The following is a 17652-nucleotide window of genomic DNA, read 5'->3' as shown; positions in this document are numbered from 1 at the left end:
CGTACTACCCCAAATATTTTCTTTGTGCCTTATTATATTGCTTTCATATTTTGCATACTTGTTTACCAACTTGACCCAAACCTATAAACAAGAGCAGACAACTCTATCAAGCATTTTGTCATAATTTTGGCCCCTTTTCCACTTAAAATATGCAGCAAATGTTAAAGTTTGCGTACTACCCCAACTATTTTCAATGTCCCTAGACATATTGCTTTTATATTTTGCATACTTATTAACCATCATGACCCCAACCTATAAACAAGAGCAGACAACTCTATCAAGCATTTTGTCATAATTATGGCCCCTTTTCCACTAAGAATATGCAGCAAATGTTAAAGTTTGCGTACTACCCCAACTATTTTCAATGTCCCTTGACATATTGCTTTCATATTTTGCATACTTGTTAACCATCATGACCCCAACCTATAAACAAGAGCAGACAACTCTATCAAGCATTTTGCCATAATTATGGCCCCTTTTCCACTTAGAATATGCAGCAAATGTTAAAGTTTGCGTACTACCCAAACTATTTCCAATGTCCCTTGACATATTGCTTTCATATTTTGCATACTTGTTGACCATCATGACCCCAACCTTTAAACAAGAGCAGACAACTCTTATCAAGCATTTTGTCATAATTTTTGCCCCTTTTATACTTACATGTAGAATGCATATTATTGATAAATCTATGTTAAAGTTTGCGTACTTCCCCAATTATTTCCTATACCCTTTGACTTATTGCTTTTATATGTTGCATACTTGTTTACCAACATGACCCCAACCTATAAACAAGAAAAGACCACTGTATAAAGCATTTTGACATAATTATGGCCCCTTTTACACTTAGATATTTGAACATTTTGCTTAAATTGCCGTAGCTTCTTTATTTATGATCACATTTTATTATTACTTTGACAAAACAACACTTACCTGAATACCACAATGGATTCCACCCAAACAAAACAATACCCCACGCCCCTACTCAGAATCCCTCCCCCACCAACCTACCCCCCCCCCTCAAATTTTTTATATTTTTTATTTAAACATCATCTTATAAATTACCACACCCCACATTATACCCCCCTCTCACTCATCCCCCCCCCCCCAAAAAAAAATTTTTTTATTCCCCCCTTCGAAGAAGAGGGGGTATATTGCTTTGCTCATGTCGGTCTGTCTGTCGGTCTGTCTGTCGGTCCGTCCACCAGGTGGTTGTCAGATGATAACTCAAGAACGCTTGGGCCTAGGATCATGAAACTTCATAGGTACATTGATCATGACTCGCAGATGACCCCTATTGTTTTTGAGGTCACTAGTACAAAGGTCAAGGTCACGGTGACTCGAAATAGTAAAAGGGTTTTTTGAATGATAATTTAAGAATGCATACGCGGCCAACAGGGCACACTCTGAACAATATTACTGAAGCAACTGGTTTGTAATCCTAAATCTATAATTATCAGTCCAATGAAACATCATCCTTTTAGTAAAATACAGTGGATCAGTAAAAATATTATCAGAATATGAGATTTTTTGTATATTTTGTATATTAAATATTGTGTTAATGTTTAATTTTGTTAATTAATATAAATATAAGCAGGACAGGGGAGGTAATACACTACAGGGGAAACAAATGCAATAAGTTTAAATTTATTGTTACAGATTTGCCTCCCTTGTAATATATTTAAAATTTTACCAAATGTAAGGCTAACTGCATTTTTGTAATGCATACTACTACTGCTGCTGCTGCTGCTGCTGCTGCTACTACTACTACTTCTACTACTACTACTACTACTACTACTACTACCTCTACTACTACTACTACTACTACTACTGCTACTACTGCTGCTGCTGCTGCTGCTGCTGCTGCTGCTGCTGCTGCTGCTACTACTACTACTACTACTTCTACTACTTCTACTTCTGCTCTACTACTACTACTACTACTACTACTACTACTACTACTACTACTACTACTACTACTACTACAGCTACTTCTACTACTACTACTACTACTACTACGACTACTACAACTACTACTAGTACTACTACTACTACTACTACTACTACTACTACTACTACTTCGTTTAAGTCTACTACTACTACTACTATTACAACAACAACTACTACTACTACTACTACTACTACTACTACTACTACTACTACTACTACTACTACTACTTCTACTACTACTACTACTACTACTACTACTACTACTACTACTTCTACTACTACTACTACTACTACTACTACTACTACTACTACTACTACTACTATTTCTTCTGCTACCACCACCACCACCTACTACTACTACTACTCTATTACTACTACTACTACTACTACTACTACTACTACTACTACTACTACTACTTACTACTACTACTACTACTACTACTACTACTACTACAACTACTACTAGTACTACTACTACTACTACTATTTCTTCTGCCACCACCACCACCGCCACCACCACCACCACCACCACCACCACCACCCACAGTGACAAAAAACGTATTCACACAATGGCTGCTACTACAACTTATAGCCCATATAGGGGGGCATGCATGTTTTACAAACAGCCCTTGTTATGATCACATTTTACTATTACTTTGACAAAACAACACTTACCTGAATACCACAATGGATTCCACCCAAACAATACCCCACGCCCCTACCAGAATCCCTCCCCCCCCACCAACCTCAACCCCCCTTTCCCATTTTTTTTTAAACTTCATCTTATAAATTACCACACCTCACATTTTACCCCCCTCTCACCCCCACCCCCCCTACCCATCCCCTACCCCCCAACCCCCTACCCACCCCCCTACCCCCCCACCCCCCCTACCCCCCCCACCCCCAATTTTTTTAAAACATCTAATTAATAACCCCACCCCACATTATATCCCCCTCTCACTTCCCCTGACTCCCCCCCTACCCCCCCCCCCCAATTTTTTTTAAACATCTAATAAATTATCACACCCCACATTATAACCCCCCCTCTCACTCCCCCCTACCCCCCCCCATCCCCCCACCCCCAAAACCCCCCCCCCAATTTTTTTTTAAAACATCTAATAAATTACCCCACCCCACATTATTACCCCCCATCACCCCCCCTCCCCCCACCCCCCCATTTTTTTAAACATCTTATAAATTACCACACCCCACATTATACCCCCCTCTCACCCCCACCCCCTACCCCCCCTAACACCCCCCCCACCTCCCCACCCCCCACACCCCCCCCCCAATTTTTTTTTTTTAACATTAATAAATTACCACACCCCACATTATACCCCCCTCTCACTCCTCCCTACCCCCCCGACCCCCCCCCATTTTTTTTTTAACATCTAATAAATTACCACAACCCACATTATTACCCCCTCTCAACCCCACCCCCCACCCCCCCCTACCCCCCGCCCCCCCCCCCTACCCCCCCCAACACCACCACCCCCCCCCAAAAAATAATTTTAAAACATCTGATAAATTACCACACCCCACATAATTCCCCCCCCCCCTCTCACCCCCTACCCCCCCACCCCCTAACCCCCCCCCTGAAAAAAAAATATATTTTTTTTAAACATCTAATAAATTACCACACCCCACATTATTACCCTCTCTCACCCCCCCCACCCCCCCCCCCCCCAAAAAAAAATATTTTTTTTAAACATCTTAAAGATTACCACACCCCACATTATTCCCCCATCTCACCCTCTCACCCCCCACCCCCCACCCCCACCCCCAATTTTTTTTTGTTAACATCTAATAAATTACCACACCCCACATTATACCCCCCTCTCACTCCCTCTACCCCCCCCCCACCCCACATTATACCCCCTCTCAGTCCCCCCTTGATCATGACTGGCGGATGACCCCTATTGATTTTCAGGTCACTGGGTCAAAGGTCAAGGTCACAGTGACTCGAAATAGAACAATGGTTTCCGGATGATAACTTACATTAGGTCAAAGGTCAAGGTCACAGTGACAAAAAACGTATTCACACAATGGCTTCCACTACAACTGACAGCCCAAATGTGGGGAATGCATGTTTTACAAACAGCCCTTGTTTTTTTTATGTTTCCTTTTTTATTTTTGAAAGATCGTCTTATAAATTATTGAATATGAACAATTTCCCCATGATGGCTTACGTTATACTGTCAAGCACTCAAATAGTCGAGCGTGCTGTCCTCTTACAGCTCTTGTTTTGCCCCCGGTAGGGGGTATAAAGCATTTGAACTGTCTGTCCGTCCGTCTGTCTGTCCGTCTGTCGGTCTGTCCGAAAACTTTAACATTGGCCATAATTTTTTTGCAATTTTGCAATGTTGAAGATAGCAACTTGATATTTGGCATGCATGTGTATCTCATGGAGCTGCACATTTTGAGTAGTGAAAGGTCAAGGTCTTCCTTCAAGGTTAAAAGTAAAAAGAATACAATCCAAGGGAAGTAATAAGCTTTAAAAGGGAGATAATTTTTAAACCTGCCAAATGATATATTGAAACTTTATTTCAAAGCTGCGCAATAGGGGGCATTGTGTTTCTGACAAACACATCTATTGTTGGCTTCTGCTTTTCTTGATGTATGGTAGAACAAAAAAATTCAATTTGATTTTACTTCATAAGAAATTTTCAAAGAGGAACATCTACAAGATTGCAAACGGAACATGATACTGCCAAAAAGGTGAAGGGTGGAAAGTCAGTCTTGTGTAATTTTTTTTTTTTAACAGTTTGCTGAATCTGAGTGTTCTTTTTTGTGCTTAGTCTTTCAATGAATGTTTAAAAGCAGTCTTTTTATTTTATGTTGACTATTTGCCAATATATATTTAAAGACATTCATTCCTGACCTCTTAGTGGTAAAGCAAACCTGCGGCCGACCCAGGGACATCCAGAATGGGCAGTTCTACAATCCAGATAATCCAGACACAAACAGGCTTTATGACTTTGAGTACATGCTGGGCTCCCACGTTAAGTACTACTGTAATTATGGGTACAAACTGGTGGGGGACGCTACTCTGTTTTGTGAGCAGGATTCCAAGTGGTCGCATTACCCACCACAGTGTATTTCCGTGGAAGGTGCGTATTATCTTATTATTAAAATGTGTACATTCAGTTTCCACGAAATTTGTCAATCAATTAAATGACATGATGTTTACTTAATCTTTTAATATTCACACAATTTTACTACCCAATCAAATGAAAGTTTATATTTTGTTTTTAGTATTTCTCACCAGCCATGAGTCCTTTGTATTCTGAAATTTTATTCTGGACTTTTTGCAGTGTTACAGTTTTCCCATTTTTCAAAGGTTTGACAGAGGTTTTTAGCTCATCTATTTTTTGAAAAAAAATTATGAGCTATTGTCATCACCTTGGCGTCGGCGTTGGCGTTGGCGTTGGCGTTGGCGTTGGCGTTGGCGTCGGCGTCCGGTTAAGTTTTGCGTTTAGGTCCACTTTTCTCAGAAAGTATCAATGCTATTGCATTCAAACTTGGTACACTTACTTACTATCATGAGGGGACTAGGCAGGCAAAGTTAGATAACTCTGGCGTGCATTTTGACAGAATTATGTGCCCTTTTTGTACTTAAAAAATTGCAAATTTTGGTTAAGTTTTGCGTTTAGTTCCACTTTTCTCAGTAAGTATCAATGCTATTGCATTCAAACTTGGTACACTTACTTACTATCATGAGGGGACTGGGCAGGCAAAGTTAGATAACTCTGGCATGCATTTTGACAGAATTATGTGCCCTTTTTATACTTAGAAAATTGACAATTTTGGTTAAGTTTTGTGTTTAGGTCCATTTTATTCCTTAAGCATCAAAGCTATTGCTTTCATACTTGCAACACTTACTAACTATCATAAGGGGACTGTGCAGGCAAAGTAATGTAACTCTGACTGGCATTTTGACAGAATTATGTGCCCTTTTTATACTTAGAAAATTGAAAATTTGATTAAGTTTTGTGTTTAGGTCCACTTTATTCCTACAGTATCAAAGCTATTGCTTTCATACTTGCAAGATTTATGAACTATCATAAGGGGACGGTGCAGGCAAAGTTATGTAACTCTGACTGGCATTTGGACGGAATTATGGGCCCTTTATACTTAGAAAATTGAAAATTTGGTTAAGATTTATGTTTTGGTCACTTTACCCCTAAAGTATCATAGATATTGCTTTCATACTTGGAACACTCACAAACTATCATAAGGGTACAGTAAAAGGACAAGTTGCATAACTCTGGTTGTCATTGTTACGGAATTATGGCCCTTTTTTGACTTAGTAACTTTTAATATATGGTTAAATTTTGTGTTTCGATCCACTCGAAGTATCAAGGCTATTGCTTTCAAACTTCAAATACTTACATGCTATCATGAGGTTACTGTACCTGGCAACTTGAATTTTACTTTGACCTTTGAATGACCTTGACTCTCAAGGTCAAATTATTAAATTTTGCTAAAATTGCCATAACTTCTTTATTTATGATTAGATTTGATTGATACTTTGATGAAACTACTCTTACCTGACATACCACAATAGACTTCACCCAAACCATCCCCCGTGCCCTCCCCCCCCTCCCCCCCCCCCCCCCCCCCCCCCTAATTTTTTTTTTTTTTTTTTTTTTTTATAAGATCATCTCACAAATGACCACCACACCCTCACACTATACCCCCACCCCACCCCCCCCACCCCCCCCCCCAAATTTTTTTTTGATTTTTTTTTTTTTTTTTTTTTTTTTTTTAAGATCATCTCACAAATTATCACCACACACCCTCACACTATTACCCCCCCCCCCCCGATTTTTTTTTTTTTTTTTTTTTTTTCGCTTTTTTGGAAGATAATGTAATAAATGTCCACAACCCCACACTATACACCCCTCTTCACTCCACTCCTCCCTCCTTTGTGATTGAAAATGAGAGTCCCTTCACCTTTAAAAAGAAAATAGATGAGCGGTCTGCACCCGCAAGGCGGTGCTCTTGTTTAAAGACTGCATTAACCTGGAATGTCCAGCTTGTCCCTCAATAAATTGTGCGAGAATTCTCTTTAAGGTTAATGTGTGGTGAATTGACAAACATTAATAATTGAATAAAAATAAATTGGGTAAAGAAAATTATAATTTTAACACAATCGGACATGAAATGCCCATTGCTGTATGTTTTGACACCTTTGCAGAAATCATGAAAATGGTTATATAAAATAACATTGAAAAAAGGTTTCATTCATTTCTGAGTTGAATTTATCATGTTTTCAGTATTTTAGGATTGTAATAGTTTCCCAACGATTTCCAGTCAAAACACCCGGCGTTGATTTTTGAAATTCCCTCATGTATCTTCTTACTCCTATAAACAGAGCCAGTACCTATGCATATTTTACAGAGATTTTCCTCAGATTGCAAGTATTATTTATTTCCAATCTTTTCCATCCCAATGTACAGATTCTACGAAGTACTGCCCCGGGCTGCGGTCCATCAATAACGGTCACTGTTTCTGCGAGTCTAAGAGTGACATCCAGTACTGCGAGCCTTTCTATGCTGGACTGCATGTGGAGTGCGTGTGCGACAGTGGCTACACTATGCGAGGGGAGTCCATAATCACATGCAAGGGTAGTGGAGAGTGGGACTATGACATTCCTGCCTGTTTCCAAGGTATGCAGCTGTTGAAAATTGAGCATGGCCTGTATTGGTAAAATATCTCTAGTGTGGATTAGTCAGTTATGAATCTGCTTAAAAAAAACTATTTCTTATTCTATTCTATAACTTTTCTTATTTCCTCGTGAGAAATGCTTGAATTAAAAAATATAAATAAAGAATTTTTCTTAAATTATATGCACACTGAATGTTGTGCTTGTTAATTATTTCATAAGCAGAGTGGATTTATTGATGCTGTATTACACATGAGATACGAAATAGTGCAATGCACTGGAGAAATATATAAGCTTTAATATACAAAAATAGGTGTTTAAAATTGTGGCAGTGTTTGGTGGTGTTGTAATAGATATTTACCTAAAAAAGTCATTAACTACTGTAACTGATCATCACTTAGGAAAAAAAACGACAACACAGTTTCTGTTCAAGTGTGTATTTACGTTTTAATGGGTATTTAACCTTATTATGCCATGCCAAAGGCGGAGGGATATTGTTTCGGCGTTGTCCGTCCGTCTTTCCGTCCTTCCGGAGCCATATCTTGGAAGTGCTTTGGCGGATTTAATTGAAACTTGGTATGAGTATGCATATGGATAAGAGGATGATGCACGCCAAATGGCATCGTACACCATCTGTTAATAACTGAGTTATGGCCCTTTGTATCTTGAAAAATGCTTTTTTGAGTGTCAAATATAATACTTTTGTGTCCAGAAGCATATTGGCGGGGGATATCAATTCAACGAATTTGCTTGTTGATCATACAATGCATTTCAGACAAGCTCTGTGAGAAGGGGGTTTAATGCATGTGTGGTATGTGTCATCCCAGATAAGCCTGTACAGTTTGCACAGGCCAATCAGGGATGGCACTCTAAGCTTTTATTTTATTTTTCATTAAAAGGAAGACTATTCTTGACGAAAATCTTGTTTGGGAAGAAATTGCCATCACTAATTAGCCGGTGCAGACTGCACTGGCTAGTCTGGGATGACACTTTAGGCACATGCTTTAAGCCCCTTTTACAGAGATCTATATTACCTGATTTATATTACCCTCATGGTAAACATCCCTTGCAGACCATGAAATTAACGGCGACACTAGAGGAGAATCAGCCAGTTCCCAGTACCACATGAGTACCCTAGCTATTGTTGTGGCAACAGCGTGCAGCGTTCTAGGCGTCCTCCTGCTGGTCATGGTCGTCATGGTGTTTAGACGTCGTAAGCCACACCCTCCCCGCCTCTGTCGACCCTCCTCGGTCCCGCCCCCTTACTCTCGCGTTCATAGCAACTCATTAGACGAGCATGACCGAATGCTTCTGATCGGCTATGATAATACACAAATTACTCTACCCTCATATGAAGAGGCAACGCGGAGAGGAAACAGTCCAATTTCCGGAAACTTCCTCCAAAGGTCAGGAGGTCAAGGTCAAGTGGGAGAATATCGACCTTTACCGAGCATTCCGTCAAACTTCCGCTCCAGTCAGTTGCCTCATCGCGATACGACAAGCCGACATTCTATCATCACCACAAGCACGATGAATAGGGACGGGATCTCAGAGCGCGAGGTTTTCGGCTCCATTGACACTGTGAACGTGAGTGTCAGTGATGCCAGTACCGCTGTTACCATCGAGTCAATGGACAGTGCCTCCTCCCACCATTCCAACATGTCGAGGAGGGCCAATGCAGGCAGTATCAACTCCTCCAACGGGAGTCTCGTGACGGAAGGTGAGCTTTCTCGAACAGGGCCTCTCTATCACATAAGTACTTTACCCTTTCCCACATAGATACGATTTTTGATGCATTTGTAGTCCCTGTGAAAGTTACATACAAAGTTAAATACCTTTCTTACTAAATTTAAGTTTTAAAGGCTTTATTTTCAACCCTAAGTTACTGATAAGCAACAAACAGCATAAAACCTGAACAGACTGGGAGTTACTTGCAGGCTGTTCTGGTTTTATGCGGGTTTCAAAAGCCATTTTCACTTTGCTTCTTAGTTGGGAAGGGTTACATCAATATTCGTACTCAATGTTAATTTTTTCCACCATTTTTAGATGAAATTGTTTATAATGCTCAATTTCTTGTTCACTTAAGCTTTTTGTTTAGTTTTGAGGGTGCTTAAGGAGGAATTTACCCTTGGCATGCTGGGAAATTTGTCGTCTGCTAAAATGTCGTCTGCTGAATTTCTAAAATTATCATTTTCTTCGATTTTTTTCAAAGAAAACTATCAGAATAGCAAACAGTTTGGATCCAGATGAGATGCCACTTTCTGTGGCGTCTCATCTGGATCCAAACTGTTTGCAAAAGCCTTTAAAATTCGGTTCCCGCACTGAAAGGGTTGAGGAGGAATATATGCATGTTTTTATATCCCAGATTTGTCATTGAGATTGTCATTTGAGCTGAACAACATTCTGTATACTCATCTGAGTGAATGTTCGAATATCATCATCTGAGTTGATCAAAAAAAGGAAAAAAATGTACTTGACAGAGCTTTTTTTTCTGTTTTTGTGAAGCGGCCTTGTGAAAAAATGAGTCGCGAAATTTCTAAATTGTGAAAATTTCGCGAACTTCTTGACATTGTGACAATTTGAGTCGGGAATTTCCCAAATTTGTGAAAAATGGCCATTCTCACAGAAGGAAAAAAGCCCTGCTTAATACTTTTATAAAGCCCTGGTTTAATAAAAATATTTTTTTTCTTCCATAGTTTCTATTATAGTTTGTTGTACAATTACCCAAGTTCAGCAACACAGATGGGTTTGAAGAGTTGATAGTTTTGTTTCAATTGTGTTGTTTTTTTCAACAGAATCATAACCATTACTGTTATTTCATTATAGCGCTTTATTCGCATATTAGACATCCCTAATTTTGGAAATAAATTGATCCAATTTAGAAGGATGGGAGAGTCCACTAGGCATAAATGGGTGAAATTAAAATGTGTTGCTAGTAATTAATCCTTATTTTTATATGGCCTTGAAGACCTGATAATGTGGGATATGTTTCACTCAGTGCGCAATTCTCCTTATTTTAGATGTTCCGTTATTAGACAGTGCCCAGAGAGACAACGAAATAGACTCGGTTTCAAACCAAGAAGATGTCACGGACAAACCGGATTCATGAAAAAGGAGCTTTCTCTGTGGTGACTGCTTACTTGCCACTGAGCCACTCAGTGTGTGTAAGAAAACAGTGGCAGTTACTGACTCTAAAATTCCTACAGAATATTATGAAATATACCCCCTATATCAAAAACCTGCGGCGTTTTTAGGAAGCATGGCACTCTTGTCTGATTTTGTTAGGGTTGTCTGATTGTTTATGTTCAGGGAAGCCTGTCAGTTATTTTATTTTCTTCTAGTTGTTATTTTGTAGGACTCCCAAAATTGCAGCCGTGGAAGTCCTGGCAAGAAAAAAAGGCAGACAAATGTTTGATGTTAATTATTCTTTCCATTTTTACTGATTTACTGGCCATGATAGCGTTGTATCAATAAAAAACGCCCACCAACTTTTTAGTTTGAAACTTGGAGGTAAAAAACTGCGCTATTCATGGTAACTTACAGTAATTGGCATTTACTGCATATGGAAAAAGAGATCTGAGATTAAGCAAAGCTTGAATTGTAAACTTTACCATCTGATATCTTCAAATGCTTGTAACGTCCATTTTTATTCGACATTAAAACCATTTTTAGCTAGGTGAAAGGCTTGTTTGCCATTAGTGACAATACATACAAAAAGAAAGGGTACAGAATCTGTTTCAGAAGTGACAGTTTTCCCACTGTATTGCTGATGTGTCTAAAGGTTTATTTATAAGAAAACTGAATTGAATGCAAATTCTGTGTCCAAAGCGATGTATGTGTATAATCCTTTTAAAATTTACTTTTAGAATGTATTTTAACTATGATGTGCAGTGCACTTTCTTAATTTTTTTATGGTCAACATTAAGGAGGAAAGAATAAAAGCAAACAATAAGTGGAATTGTATCAATATTTTTGTATCATTGATTATCATTGATGTATGTACAAAAAGGGTACACTTTGTTGAAATAATAGATCTATGTTAGGTTAAAAAGTTTGTAATGATTATTTATATTTCATATTGGATAGGACTGAAATCAATGTATTTTCTGCTGTAATTTATCCAAAGTTTTCAAGTTGTGATAATAATACTTGAACATTCAAATGGCATTACCTCTACCTTCACTCCTTATGTATACATATCAGTTATTTTATTCAACAATATGCGTTTCAGTGTGGGGGTGTGGCAATGATTTTTTAAGTCTGAATGGGCTCTGGGCTTATTTTGACATCATAAGAGTCGTCAAAATCCACAAAAACATGAAGTAAAGGATGACCCACCTTGTATACAATACTTGTTTAATGTGATCTAAAGCCAGAAAATTAAGTGAAGTACTTTTACAGTAATCATAATATGTATGCAGTTAGACACAGCATGATTCTGATTTTTTGTATACCCCCACAAACAAAGTTTAGGGGGGTATATAGGAGTGAACTTGTCAGTTGGTCGGTTGGTCTGTCTGTCGGTATTAAGTGTCCGCTCTCTAATTCAAGTAGTTTTCATCCGATCTTCACCAACTTGGTCAGAAGTTGTATCTACCGGTACATGATATCTAGGCCAAGTTCGGAAATGGTCCTTGCCGGGTCAAAAACTAGGTCACGGGGTCACTTAGTGCGTTTTAAACATTCAGCATGTTGTCCGCTCTCTAATTCAAGTAGTTTTCATCTGATCTTCACCAAACTTGGTCAGAAGTTGTATCTAGCTGTTCTTAAGGCCAAGTTTGAACATGGTCCTTGCCGGGTCAAAAACTAGGTCACTAGGTCACTAAGTGCGTTTTAAACATTCAGCATGTTGTCTGCTCTCTAATTCAAGTAGTTTTCATCTGATATTCACCAAACTTGGTCAGAAGTAGTATCTAGATGATCTGAAGGCCAAGTTCGAACATGGGTCATGCCAGATCAAAAACTAGGTCACAGGGTCACCTAGTACGTTTAACACATTGAGCATGGTGTCCGCTCTCTATTTCAAGTAGTTTAAATCCGATTTTCACCACATTTAGTCACAAGTTAATCTTGATATGCTGGGTCAAAAACTAGGTCACGGGGTCACTAAGTGTGTTTTAAACCTCACCATGTTGTCCGCTCTCTAATTCAAGTAGTTTTTATCCCATCTTCACCAAAATTGGTCAGAAGTTGTATCTTGATAATGTCTAGGGCAAGTTTGAATATGGGTCATGCCGGGTCAAAAACAATGTCACCGGGTCACTCAGTGCGTTTTAAACATCACAATGTTGTCCGCTCTCTAATTCAAGTAGTTTTCATCCAATCTTCACCAAACTTGGTCAAAAGTTGTATCTAGATGATGTCTAGGTCAAGTTTGAATATGGGTCATGCCGGGTCAAAAACTAGGTCACGGGGTATCTTAGTGCGTTTTAAACCTCACCATGTTGTCTGCTCTATAATTTAAGTAGTTTTCATCCAATCCTCACCAAACTTGGTCACAAGTTTTATCTAAATGATCTCTAGGATAAGTTTGAACATGGGCCATTCCGGGGCTAAAACAAGGTAACGGGGTCACTTAGTGCGTTTTTTAACATTCAGCATGGTGTCCGCTCTCTAATTCAAGTAGTTTACATCCGATCTTCACCAAACTTGGTCAGAAGTTTGATGGAGATGATCTTAAGGCCAAGTTAGAACAAGGGCCTTTCTGGGTCATAACTAGGTCAAGGGGTCACTTAGTGCGTTTTAAAAATTGAGCATGGTGTCCGCTGTTTTTTGTGAAGACGACATGCAAAATATTATGCGGCATGTGGGGGTATTCGTCACGTCTGTGACAAAGATCTAGTTAAATTTTATATACATGTAGTTTTAAATTTAATGGATAATAATATCTCATATCCTAAAAGGAAATTATTATGATGAAAATAAATCATGTTACTTATAATACATTAATTTTGCAAAAGTTGATATCTAAACAGCACAATTATACAAGGCCTTGTAGTTCTATGTGTTTATTTCTAAAAAGAAGTCAAGATTTGCGATTTAATTATTTGTATGTTTTGATATCATGTTTGGATGTGTGCTTTATCATGTGAACAGCTTTTATATGTTTGTTAATTAAATATGCAACTTCTTGATTTAACTGTGATTCATTTTTGCAATACCGCATAATATTGGCCTAAACCAATAGCTTTTAATCAAGGATCTTTTAAGGGTTGTATATCTTAACAAATGTAATCAAGGAATTTTCAAGGGTCCCATTTTTTAAAAATATTTATACCCCCATTACTGGTAATAGGGGCTTTATAGGAGTCACTTTGTCGGTTAGTTGGTCGGTCTGTCGGTCTGTCCCAAAATTTCATCCGATCTTTACCAAACTTGGTCGCAAGTTGTATCTAGATGATGTCTAGGTCAAGTTTAAATATGGGTCATGCCAGGTTAAAAACTAGGTCACGGGGTCACTTAGTGTGTTTTAAACCGAAAGTTTGTCCGGACCATAACAATGTCATTTATTGTTAGATTTTAAAATGACTTGGTACATTTGTTCACCATCATGGGACGGTGTGTCGTGTGAAAAAAGTACGTTGATATCTCCAATGTCAAGGTCACACTTGGAGTTTAAAGGTCAAATGCTTGTCTGGGCCATAACTTTGTCATTTATGTTGAGATTTTAAAATCATTTGTAGAATTTGTTCACCATGATTGGAAGGTGTGTCCCACAAAAGAATTACGTAGATTATTAGATATCTCCAAGGTCAAGGTCACACTTTGAGTTCAAAGATCATAAATTAACTTGTCCGGGCCATAAATATGTCATTCATTGTAAGATTTTAATATCATTTGGCCCATTTGTTCACCATCATTGAACGGTGTGTTGCGCAAAAAGAATTAAGTTGATATCTTAAGGTCAAAGTCACACTTACAGTTCAAAGGTCAAAAATGGCCATAAATGAGCTTGTCCGGGCCATAACTATGCTTTTCATGGTGAGAATTAAAAATCATTTGGCACATTTGTTCACCATCATTGGACGGTGTGTCACGTGAAAGAATAACATTGATATCTTCAAGGTTAAGGTCACACTTTGAGTTCAAAGATCAAAAATGGCAATAAATGAGCTTGTCAGGGCCATAACTATGTCGTTTATTGTGAGATTTTAAAATCATTTGGCACATTTGTTCACCATCATTGGACGGTGTGTTGCGCCAAAGAATTATGTCGATATCTCCAAGGTCAAGGTCACACTTTGAGTTCAAAGGTCAAAATGGCCATAAATGAGCTTGTCCGGGCCATGACTATGTCGTTTATTGTGAGATTTTTAAATCATTTGGCACGTTTGTTAACCATCACTGGACGGTGTGTCGCACGAAAGAATTATGTCGATATCTCCAAGGTCAAGGTCACACTTTGAGTTCAAAGGTCAAAAATTGCAATAATGATCTTGTCTGGACCATAACTATGTCATTATTGTAAGATTTTAAAATGACTCTGTACATTCATTTTGTTCACAGTCATTGGATGGCGTGTCATGTGGAAGAATTCAAGAGTTCAAAGGTCAAAATGGCTATAAATGATCATGGCTTAATAATTCTTAAAAATTGCCATAAATTAGATTCTCTTGTTTTGTGAAGACAGCATGCAAAATAGTCTGTGTCAATGCGGCATGTGGGGCTATACGTCACGGCAGTGACAAAGCTCTAGTTTAGTCAAGGCCTTTTCAAGGGTCCAGTTTCTAAAATATAAATGTTAAGGAGATACATTACATTTACCATAAGCCCTTGGATTTAATATACGTTTTTATGTTGTTGTTTTTTTAAAGCAGGCCTTTTTTTACTTATAAAGAACACAATGAATGTTTTATTATAATATTTTTTAATTTTACTGATTATTATGATTAAATCAGAATATGTAGTAAGTTATATAACCAGTTAATTAGCAGCAAAATAGCAGCAGTTGCCAAAACTAAAAAAAAAGGTAGATATTGTTTTATATCGACATATTTCTAATCAAAATACATAAAATCATCACAATTAAACATTTTGGTAAGTATTACTTGTCAATGCAGTTTCTGTGCACGCTATAAATAGAAATGTTGATAAGTTTTACTATGTTTGTATCAAGCCTACATTAATGTATATATTATTTTTGCACCCAGAGTAGTCAAACATGAAGAGATAAAAATATTTTGTGTGTGTGTGTGAAATAAACATCACTTTCTGTCGTTTTTCAATAATGATCACTTGATATGGTTTAAATTATAACATTTTAACCCTTAAAGCGCTGGAGCTGAATTTTAAAGGCCTTTGCAAACAGTTTGGATTCAGATGAGACGCCACAGAACGTGGCGTCTCATCTGGATCCAAACTGTTTGCTATTCTGATAGTATTCTTTGAAAAAAATGAAGAAAATGCTTATTTTACAAATTCAGCAGACGACATTTTATCAGACGACAAATTTCCCAGCATGCAAAGGGTTAAAATGGCGAAATAATACAAAATAAAGAATGATACTGTTATTTTCCGTTACATTTTGTTGCCACACAATGATCTGTTATTTAAAGTAGCAGATGAATCAATAAGTCCCTATAGCTGAGTGATGAAGGTGAGATTTTTTTATATACCATATTTATGTAGCGCCCTTTTCATAACCTATGTGAATTCAAAGGCTCTTTACATTTTTCCCTGATCACTTGGTCATAAGTCGTCTGTTAACATCATGGCGCAGTATGCAGCCACGGCACATTGGCTTATTTCCCTCACAGGTACCCATTCATACACCTGGGTGAAGAGGAGCAGATGTGGGATAAATTTCTTGCTCAAGGAAATTCCAGCGGTCAGGTCGGGATTCGAACCCGGGACCTCTTGATCCCTAAGCCAGCGTCCTACCATTAGACCACTGCTCCCACAAAGCATGAGAGCATTTTAAGCTTAAGGACACTGGACCTATCCTCAATTAGGAGAATTTTCAACCTTTATTTTTTCGTCAAATCCATTCTGATTATTATAATGGAGCTCTACGGTTGGTGTGTAAATCAAGCAATTTAAGGCATTTACTTACTTACACACACAAGCCCTAATCTGTGAAAGTGTTTTAAAAATTACATTAAATTTAATAAGTGTAGATAAAGCTATTTGTTGAAATTGTTTATGGTGATTTGTCAGTAAATGCCTCTAGTTTTATTGTCTTAAACTGTTTTATTCTTGATTAAACAAGAACAACACAAATTGATATAATATCATATTCAATACTTCAGAAATACATTAAGATTGAATGAATTTGTTGTTTTTTTCCACTGTAATATAAATTAAATTAAATGTTCTGTAGACACTTGTGGATTTTGTTCTTGGATGTTCTGTCGTTTTTTTTTCCACAGGACCACCAATATTTTTATCTCCAGAATTTTGTACATAATCAGACTTACCCAGAAATCAAACACATCTGTAGCTTGTTTTCGAACAAGGTTTTTGCATAGTGGGTGCAGCAGTATGATAGATGAGATTGATGTATCACAGACCTATTCTTTAATTGTGTGTATAGAGATTATGGTACGTTTGGTTTACACGTTCCCATTATTTTTGAAACCCGTTCTTATTGTGTCTAAAGATAAGTTTGCCATTTGTGGTCATATTAAATGACTTAGGAGCAAAATAAAAAAGTGCATTTGATTTTATTTAGAGTTGTGTTTGTTACGTTTATAAGATGTTTTGTGTCCATGTATATTTACAGGTATATTATGTATTTGTACAAAAAAAAAAAAAAAAAAAATTCATAAAACATGTGGTCGAACATTATTTGTTGTTTTACTTCGAGTTGGTCATTTATTGTGACATTACTAGATAGGCAATTAATACCAAATGATTTGTAAACGACAATTGCATATTGTTATTTTATGACTTAACCCTTAAAGCGCTGGAGCTGAATTTTAAAGGCCTTTGCAAACAGTTTGGATCCAGATGAGACGCCACAGAACGTGGCGTCTCATCTGGATCCAAACTGTTTGCTATTCTGATAGTATTCTTTGAAAAACAATCGAAGAAAATGCTAA

The 17652-nt window shown here is 37.8% G+C and overlaps 2 protein-coding genes across 3 annotated transcripts in view; both read left to right on the top strand.

Annotated features, from left to right (window-relative positions):
* LOC127874643 (sushi, von Willebrand factor type A, EGF and pentraxin domain-containing protein 1-like) overlaps positions 1-13746 on the top strand; it is a 36962-nt gene extending 23216 nt beyond the window's left edge. The window contains exons 6-10 of the mRNA XM_052419110.1: positions 4833-5054; positions 7407-7616; positions 8685-9332; positions 10633-12273; positions 12431-13746. Of these exons, the coding sequence (XP_052275070.1) occupies positions 4833-5054; positions 7407-7616; positions 8685-9332; positions 10633-10721 (1169 nt within the window). The 3' untranslated portion in view covers positions 10722-12273; positions 12431-13746. The remainder of the gene's footprint in view (positions 1-4832; positions 5055-7406; positions 7617-8684; positions 9333-10632; positions 12274-12430) is intronic.
* LOC127874644 (sushi, von Willebrand factor type A, EGF and pentraxin domain-containing protein 1-like) overlaps positions 1-17398 on the top strand; it is a 496927-nt gene extending 479529 nt beyond the window's left edge. The window contains exon 10 of one of the 2 annotated variants that reach the window (XR_008047033.1): positions 14370-17398. The gene's annotated coding sequence lies outside the window, so the exon portion shown is untranslated. The remainder of the gene's footprint in view (positions 1-14369) is intronic. The other variant, XR_008047032.1, reaches the window with a different exon arrangement.
* The last annotated feature ends 254 nt before the right edge of the window (positions 17399-17652 follow it).

Source organism: Dreissena polymorpha, chromosome 3 (genome assembly GCF_020536995.1).
Source record: "Dreissena polymorpha isolate Duluth1 chromosome 3, UMN_Dpol_1.0, whole genome shotgun sequence".
NCBI classification, from domain to species: Eukaryota; Metazoa; Mollusca; class Bivalvia; order Myida; family Dreissenidae; genus Dreissena; species Dreissena polymorpha.
Note: the sequence above shows the minus strand (reverse complement) of the source record. Positions and strands in the feature narration are given on the sequence as shown.